This window comes from Mirounga leonina, unplaced genomic scaffold (genome assembly GCF_011800145.1).
Source record: "Mirounga leonina isolate KUSES-001 unplaced genomic scaffold, KU_Mleo_1.0 Mir_101664, whole genome shotgun sequence".
Taxonomy (NCBI): domain Eukaryota; kingdom Metazoa; phylum Chordata; class Mammalia; order Carnivora; family Phocidae; genus Mirounga; species Mirounga leonina.
In genome coordinates, this window is record NW_023270175.1 from 18,399,442 (window position 1) to 18,409,255 (window position 9,814).

Sequence of the window (9,814 nt, forward strand, 5' to 3'; positions counted from 1 at the left end):
ACAGATGAATGGATAAAGAAGAAGTGGTATATATATACAATGGAATATTATGCAGCCATCAAAAGGAATGAGATCTTGCCATTTGCAATGACGTGGATGGAACTGGAGGGTATTATGTTGAGTGAAATAAGTCAAACAGAGAAGATATGTATCATATGATCTCACTGATATGAGGAATTCTTAATTGTAGGAAACAAACTGAGGGTTGCTGGAGTGGGGGGTGGGGTGGGAGGGATGGGGTGACTGGGTGGTAGACACTGGGGAGGGTATGCGCTCTGGTAAGCGCTGTGGATTGTGCAAGACTGTTGAATTTCAGATCTGTACCTCTGAAACAAATAATGCAATATATGTTAAGAAAAAAACAAAAAGAAAAAGAAGAAGGTAGTGGGAGGGGAAGAATGAAGTGGGGGAAATCGAAGGGGTAGACGAACCATGAGAGACGATGGACTCTGTAAAACAAAGAGGGTTCTGGAGGGGAGGGGGGTGGGAGGATGGGTTAGCCTGGTGGTGGGTATTGAGGAGGGCACATTCTGCGTGGAGCACTGGGTGTTATGCGCAGTGAATCATGGAATACTTCATCTAAAACTAATGATGTAATGTATGGGGATTAACATAAGAATAAAAAATAAATAAATAAAGATGTGACAGTGGCTAAATCTAACAAGGTAAAATTTAACAGAAATAAATGTAAAGTTATGTATTTGAGTCTAAAACCTACACAAATTGAAAGAGATAAGACTTATTTTGTTTATGTGACCAAAAGAATTCTCCAGCTTATTGCCTCAAAGAAATAAATTTAAAAAGAGATATGATCGATGTTTCCATATTAAAATAAAAAATAATTATGTATGAAAGATTCTATTTATTCTGTGTTATCTGTACAACAAAACTAAGACAAGTGAGTAGAATTTAAAGGGATAAAGAATGGGCTAAATAAAAAGCAAAGTTTTCTAATAGCCCAGATTTTCAAAAATAGCATTTTTAAAGAGGTAATGAGTTCCCCTTCACTGGAATTGTTCAAGCTGAAGATTAATAATGAGGTATGATAAATTTAATAACCATATATCTGCATTAGTTTAGGAATGGCTTAATTCAATAAAGAATTAGATACACTCTAGGATTTGACTAATTCAAGAAACTTTCTGAAAACAATAACCTTTTTATATGTGACAAGACTTCTATTTTGAATAGAATGATTTTAAGGCAAGAGTAGCTAACGGCCCAAGCAATTAGGGATAATAAAATCCCATTATGATAATTCATGTTTCTATGACTCAACTGAGCTGTAAAACAAATTTTCTGGCATAAATATTACATAAAAAACAGAGGTCATCTCACAAAAAAGTCATAAATAATAGCAACTTAGTCAACTGTAATGAGAAAGTCATATACATAATATTTTGTACTTCTCTCTCTCTTTTTTTTTTTTTTTTTTAAGATTTGGGAAGTACTTTATTTGATCATGTGACACCATATAACAACCAGATTTACAGAAGCCTAACCACAGTATAGATTTGAATAGGGACGATGCCTCAGAAATAGCAGTCTTAGTGATTCAAGTACTGACCTTTATTTGATAAAGGAAAACAGTTTTGATGACTAATTTACCAGAGTTTTAAAATGCAATTTTATACAGTTGTTTTTTTTTTTTAAGATTTTATTTATTTGACAGAGAGAGACACAGTGAGAGAGGGAACACAAGCAGGAGGAGTGGGAGAGGGAGAAGCAGGCTTCCCACCAAGCAGGGAGCCCGATGCGGGGCTCGATCCCAGGACCCCGGGATCATGACCTGAGCCGAAGGCAGACGCTTAACGACTGAGCCACCCAGGCGCCCCTACAGTTGTTTTCTTAAAAGAACTACTGTTTTGAACCACAATAAACAAGGTACAGTTTATTCACATAAAGAAACTGCCATTGAAAACATGTTTAAAAATTCCCATCTCACTCCATTTTTCGCTTCTCAGCACTGCAATGCTTCATTCCATCATCATGCTGAATTCCTCAGCATCTTCCATACCATTTCCAAGGGAATCTCTGGGAAGTAGCAAATGTCTGCCTTCCTTTAGAAAGACACAGATAACCTGGAATTTTTCTTACCACATGCTCCAATGTTCCTACAACTTGCACTTTCTGCTCTTCTGAAATAAGCTTCTTTTTGGCACAGCAGAAAAAACATGGCACGAGGAATCTGAAAACCTAGATTCTGGGCCCAGCTATGTCATAAGAGAATAATCCTAAACAAGTCATGAAACTTCCCCAGCCCTCTGTTCTTAACTGCAAAAAATAAGTCATATTCTTTCAGTCCTTTATTATCATTTATCCTCACAGTAACCGTTAGATTTAAATAAGGCAGCATTATACTCATTTCATAGAGGAAATTCAGTCTCAAAGAGGTTACACAATCTACTCAAGATCCCACAGGTGCTAATAAGACAACATACACATCTTTTAGTAGTGACAGCAAGATCGCATAGGTGTTAATAAGACACAGCTAAACTTAGATGATCTCACTCAAGACCCTAGTACTGGTACACACTGTACTCATAAGTTGGTTCAATGGATGAAGCAGCAGTTTCCCAGGTCCCTTCCAATATTCAAATTTTAAACTTCTTGCAATTTTTTCCTCCCTTTCAACCAGCATTTAAATTAGAAAGCATATATATAGTTCATCACTAAATTTCATTTACCATGGTTCTGTGATTTAACCCTTCTTTATAATTTTCTTATATTTCTATATTAAATCCAGAGAAGTGACTTTTTTTTCTGATAGCTCCCACAACTGCCTGCCTCTCTGAAAGCTTTTGGATCTACCTGTTGTCAAAACAGAGATTGCTAAAATTTTGTAAATACCAATTCCTTTTTATAATTTTAAGAAGTCATTCCATACTTAAATAAAACAGTTCAAAACAAGAGAAGTCCTCGCTCTTATTCCCTGTAATAATAAAATGTACTTTCTATTGATTTTGTATCCACTTTCCTGTCTGCTTTCTTTTGGGAAATACTGTTATCCTACCTCGCTGTCAAGTCTCCCTCTCCCTAACAAGAAAATACCGCAGTCCTAAGAGTTAGGAAACCTCTTACTTTCACAATTCCATAGGAAGAATAAATTAACCACCTAAATTGGATGGCGAAACTTTGAATGTTAAATGAGAGATTTGGGACATTTCCCAAGAGGCCATATGACCAGTCTAAAAGCTGATGATATGATTTGCCTAAAATTACACTTTAAGTTTTTTATCATAAATTTATATATGTGCTGATTAGTCTTGCTGATATTACCTATGACCATATACCTAAACCAAATTAAACTTCACAAGAAACAAAATTCATTCTATCAGCAATCCTGAAAATTCAGCAAAACCCAATAAATCGTACGCTCTCTCAAGAAGGGAGCTTTAAACATTCAGTAATTTGTATAATTTAACATGCTGAAAATGAGAAACTAAACAGGGCATGGGAACGGGGACTACATACAGGAAAAGTAATTTCAAAATTTTCTTCATTTTGATGGTATCACTTTCTTGTCTTCAGGAGGGAAGATTCTGACTTCAAAAGTAACAAAATATTTGAGAAGGGATTTTACATCTTTCTGTTCTAGATAGTATTCTTCTGCTATTTTCTCAGCAGTCCATGTTTCTGGATAAAGTTTATAATTATTGAGAAGTGTCAATGCCTCTACAATGGAAATTTTGCCTTTGGGAATGTTCTTGATACTCATCATGTTAAAGTCACGGCCTTTTGCCAATCTGAACTCCTTTGGCTCTTGACGTGTTCCACCATCTTTTACCTGCAGAGAAGACACCGGATCTTTGGAATCAACATACACATCTTTTAGTAAAGACAGCAGTTTGTCATCTTTTCTAGCAATTTCTTCCTTAATTTCTGGATGGCAGCTCATCTGTCTCGCAGGAGGCTCTTGGTGGAGGGGTGCCTGGGAGCCGGAAAGGGCTTCATCTTGCTGATTTCCAGTTCCGCCTGGCTCTCTAGGTTGAAATTCCTGATTGCGCGAGACACCGAGGCCCCCATCTCCTTACAACATGATGTCCTCTGCTTCTTGCTGCACGTGGGAAAAAAACTTTGTACTTCTCTTTTAAATTGCTCTTAAGAAAAGTGATTGTATGGTGACTAACATAACATAATAAAATTAAAAAAATAAAATGTTTCATTTGCCACACATCAAAAAAAAATAGTGATAGTAAAAATAACACTAGGGAATTCAGTGTCTTTCTTCAATGACTTATAAAATCTGTCTCGGTTTACTAGTAAAAAAAATATTTTATACTTAAAGTGCAGTGCAAAAAACCTTGATTTTCATATTGCAGTATCTACATTTTTTTCTCTCTCTTTTAGAAAAGCAATGAAATTCAAATTCCCACCCCTGGAATATAGCTGCCACTTTTTAAATTGAAGTAAAATTCACATAATGAAAATTCACCATTTTGAAGTGTTCAGTTAAAAAAAAAGACAAAATAAAAAATAAAGTGTTCAGTTCAAGTGGCTTCTAGACTTTCACAGTATTGTACAGTTATTACCACTACCTAATTCCAGAATATTTTTTTCATCCCCCCCCCAAAACAACCCATACCCATTAAGCAGTCATTTTCCATTCATCCTTCCTTCCAACCTTAGTGATCACTAATTTGTTTTCTGTCTTTATGGATTTGCCTATTCAGGATATTATATACAAATGGAATCACATATGTGGCTTTTTGTGTCTGACTTATTTCCCTTAATATATTGTTTTAAAGGTTCATCCATGTTGTAGCATGTATCAAATATTTCATTCCTTCCTGTGATTAAATAACATACCATTGTATAGATATACTACATTTTCTTCATCCATTCATCAGTTTATGGACGTTTGAATTGTTTCTACATTTTTGTTATGGTAAATAGTACTATTATGTACTATTATAAGTTTTTTTTTTTTTTTTTGAAGATAGGTTTGTAATTCTTGGGGACTATATAAGTTTTATAAGACTGCTGTAACAAAGTACTACAAACTGGGTGGCTTAAGCAATAAATTTTTTTTCTTAAAATTCTGGAGGCTAGATGTCAGTGATCTAGGTATCATCAGACTTGGTTCCTTTTGAGGGTTATGAGGAAGAATCTATTCCATGATTCTTTCCTAGTTTCTGGTGGTCTGGCAATCTTTGGCATTCCTTAGCTTGTAGAAACATCACTCCAATCTCTTCCTTCATTTCACATGTTATTCTCCCTGTCTGCTTGTCTGTGTCCAAGTTTTCCCTTCTTATAAGGATACAAGTCATATTGGTTTAGGACCCATTTTAACTTGGTTACATCTGTACAAACCTTTTCTCCAAATAAGGTCACATTCTGATGTACTGGGGGTTAAGACTCCAACATAAGTACATACTTAGGAGTAGAATTTCTGATTTATATGTTAATTCTGTGTTTAACTTTTTAATGATTCAGCAGCAATGTATGAAAATTTTAAGTTTTTCATGTTGTCAACACTTAGGACTTTTCTTTTTTAAAAAAATTATAGCCATTCCATATTTGTCACTTTTTATAACATTACATATAGATGAAATTCAAATATTCATACAGATGATAAAGTTAATATATCATCATCAATAGTGGAACATATAGAAACCAATAGTGACTAGCACATTCTTCTCTGAACATCAATATTTTTTCAGACTCTTCTATGCATAGATTAGTGTACAGAAAATAGACTTACACTTATTTTTTACAGTATAAATACATCATTGGATGGTTAGAAATAATTACCGATAAAATTATTACTCATTTAAAAATTATTTCACTGTAATTTCTTTGAAAAAACTTGTAATATGGGGTTTTCTATGTGAAAATATATCATTAATATCAATTTTTTATAAAGATTTTTATTTATTTATTGAGAAAGAGAGAATGATAGAGAGAGAGCATGAGAGGGTGGAGGGTCAGAGGGAGAAGCAGACTCCCTGCTGAGCAGGGAGCCTGATGTGGGACTCGATCCTGGGACTCCAGGATCATGACCTGAGCCGAAGGCAGTTGCTTAACCAACTGAGCCACCCAGGCTCCCTAATATCAATTTTTGAGTGTGGATTTCCATCTAATTTTTAGAAGGGTACTGAAAAGCCTAATTAATTTCTCCCCCAGATCTCATTTAAGCTGTGCTAATGGGTCTTCTCCTATTATACAAAATTGATACAAGTAATGTGAAAGTTAAGAGCATTTCTCTTTAATCCTTGAATAAGAATTATGACAATGGGGAACAACAAGATGTTTGTATTAACATAAATAGTACTGTAATAGTAATAAAACACAATGTATGAGAAAGTAGACAAGTCAGAACTTGGTTCATGATTCTCAGTACTCTACCCTATTAATATACCATATTTTATGCCCAGCTTTACAGTTAACAAATAGATAAAAGCAATATTTCAATCTATATACAGCAAACCTACTTGCATGTAAATTTGCACACCACATCTTCTTTATCCATTCATCCATCAATAGACCTCTGGGCTCTTCCCATATTTAGGCAATTGTGGACATTCTGCTATAAACATTGGGGTGCATGTGCCACATAGAAACACTTTTTATGTGTCCTTTGGATAAATACCTAGTAGTGCAATTGCTGGGTCACAAGGTAGTTCTATTTTTAACTTTTTGAGGAACCTCCATACTGTTTTCCAGAGTGGCTGCACCAACCTGCATTCCCAACAACAGTGTAAAAGTGTTCCCCTTTCTCTGCATCCTCACCAACATCTGTTGTTTCCTGAGTTCATTTTTGCCATTCTAACCGGTGTGAGGTGGTATCTCATTGTGGTTTTGGTTTGTATTTCCCTGATGCCAAGTGATGTTGAGCACTTTTTCATGTGTCTGTTAGCCATTTGCATGTCTTCCTTGGAGAAATATCTGTTCATGTCTTCTGCCCATTTCTTGACTGGATTTTGTTTTGTTTTGTTTTTTGGGTGTTGAGTTTGATAAGTTCTTTATAGATTTTGGATACTAGACCTTTATCTGATAAGACATTTGCAAATGTCTTCTCCCATTCCATAGGTTGCCTTTTAGTTTTGTTGACTGTTTCCTTTGCTGTGCAAAAGATTTTTATCCTGATGAAGTCCCAATTGTTCATTTTTGCTTTAGTTTCCCTTGTCTCTGGAGACGTGTCTAGCAAAAAGTTGCAACAGCCAAGGTCAAAGAGATTGCTGCCTGTATTCTCCTCTAGGATTTTGATTGTTTCCTGTCTCACATTTAGGTCTTTCATCCATTTTGTATTTATTTTTGTGTATGGTGTAAGAAAACGGTCCGGTTTCATTCATCTGCATGTGGCTGTCCAGTTTTCCCAACACCATTTGTTGAAGAGAGTGTCTTTTTACAATTGGATATTTTTTCCTGCTTTGTCAAAGATTAGCTGACCATACAGTTGTGGGTCCATATCTGGATTCTTTATTCTGTTCCATCGATCTATGTGTCTGCTTTTGTGCCGGAACCATCCTGTCTTGATGATTACAGCTTTGTAATACTGCTTGAAGTCCGGGATTGTGATGCCTCTTGCTTGGCTTTTCTTTTTCAACATTATTTTGGCTATTTGGGATCTTCTGCAGTTCCATACAAATTTTAGGATTGTTTATTCTAGCTCTGTGAAAAATGCTGTTGTTATTTTTATCAGGATTGCTTTGAATGTGTAGATTGCCTTGGGTAGCATAGGAATTTTAACAATATTTGTTTTTCCAATCCATGAGCCCGGAATGTATTTCCATTTCTGTGTGTCTTCTTCAGTTTCTTTCATAAGTGTTCTATAGTCTTCAGCATACAGATCTTCTACCTCTTTGGTTAGACTTGTTCCTAGGTATCTTAAGGTGTTTGATGCAATTGTAAATGGGATCAATTCATTGATTTCTGTTTCTGCTGCTTAATTATTGGTGTATAGAAATGCAATGGATTGCTGTACATTGATTTTATATCCTGTGACTTTACTGAATTCATGTATCAGTCCTAGCAATTTTTTGGTGGAGTCTTTGGGTTTTTTACATAGAGTATCATGTTGTCTGCAAAGAGTGAAAGTTTGACTTCTTCCTTGCTTATTTGGATGTCTTTTATTTCTTTTTTGTTGTCTGATTGCTGAGGCTAGGATTTCCAGTACTATGTTGAACAACAGTGATAGTGAAATATGACTCAGCTATTAAAAAGAATGAAATATTGCCATTTGCAATGATGTGAATGGAACTAGAGTGTATTATGCTAAGCGAAATAAGTCAGTCAGAGAAAGACAAGTACCATATGACTTCACTCATATGTGGAATTTAAGAAACAAAACAGATGAACATAGAGGAAGGGAAGGAAAAAAATAAAATATGATTAAAAACAGAGGGAGAGGCTAACCAGGAGACTCTTAACTATAGGGAGCAAACTGAGGGTTGCTGGAGAGGAAGTGGATGGGGGATGGGGTAATTTGCTGAAGGGCATTAATGAGGACACTTGAAGTAATAAGCACTGGGTGTCATATGCCACTGATGAATCACTAAACTCTACCCTCCTACTAACAATACACTCTATGTTAAATGACTTTAATTTAAAAAAAATGTTGAAGATGCCATAAGGAAATGGAAATATTTATCTTGATAAATTTGTCTGCAATATTTGATTCTGTAAAGACTACACTTTCTCCTTATACTGTAGAAGTAGTCTGTGTTAGCATCAAAGATAATGTCCAATATATATTTAAGAAAATAGATATAACTTCTCGGGGTGCCTGGGTGGCTCAGTTGGTTAAGCAGCTGATTTTTTTTTTTTAGATTTTCAATCAATATTTATTGAATAAATGAATAAACTGTTTTGTCAAAGATAAAATTTGAAACCCAGAAATCCCCTTTCCCAAATCGCAAGGTACAACACTTGTATGTGTGCATAAGATGATATGTAAAGCCTGTCAAACAGCTGACTCTTGATTTTGACTCAGGTCATGATCTCATGGGCCATGAGACTGAGCCCTGTGACAGGCTCCACACTCAGAGGAGAGTCTGCTTGATGATTCTCTCCCTCTGCTCTTCCCCCCACTCATGCTTTCTCTCTCTCAAATAAATAAATAAATATTTTTTAAAAAAGAAAATAGGGAGGCCTGGGTGGATCAGTCAGTTAAGTGGCTGGCTGCCTTCAGCTCAGGTCATGATCCCGGGGTCCTGGGCTCAAGTCCCACATTGGGCTCCTTGCTCAGTGGGGAGACTGCTTCTCCCTCTGCTGGCCACTCCCCTGCTTGTGCTCTCTCTCTCTCTGGCAAATAAATAAATAAAATCTCAAAAAAATTAAAAAAATAAAACAGATATAAATTATTAAACATGGACAACTTAGAGGACTATCTTTATTGCTGAATTTCTGCTGCAAAATCTGGTTATTTACTAGAAGACCTTTTATTTCAGTATGCATATAAGATATCTTGCAAAATTCTAGCCAGCTAAATTTTAGAGAATATTTCAAGTTATGTATTTTAACATAACTGCAAGTTTGTAAGAAAAATATCCAAATTATATTGGATTGGAAAGTTACACTGACTTTGGTTAGATAAGCTGAGTAACTTCATTATGAGAAACAGAATATGCTCAGAAAAATTAACCAACATATAGGCTTCATGTAGAGCAATGGATCACTTGAGTTACAGAAGCAAACCCACCAGAAATCTTGAAGCTGTCAGGTTCTTTCTGAAAGCAAATTTGTGAGAACACCAAGTTTCATCCAACAAATAAACTTTCTTCTTTATAAATGTGCATAAAACACTACTAAAAAGACATCCCACTTGTTCATTTACAAGATTCATAAGCACTTTTGTTGCAGATATTTAAAT

General features: G+C 35.4%; 1 protein-coding gene across 1 annotated transcript; it reads right to left on the minus strand.

Annotated features, from left to right (window-relative positions):
- Positions 1-3,499: 3,499 nt before the first annotated feature.
- Positions 3,500-4,026, minus strand: LOC118011527 (NADH dehydrogenase [ubiquinone] 1 alpha subcomplex assembly factor 4-like). The gene is given in 2 exon segments (XM_035006402.1): positions 3,500-3,903; positions 3,906-4,026. Coding segments are annotated over 2 exon segments (525 nt in total).
- Positions 4,027-9,814: the final 5,788 nt, after the last annotated feature.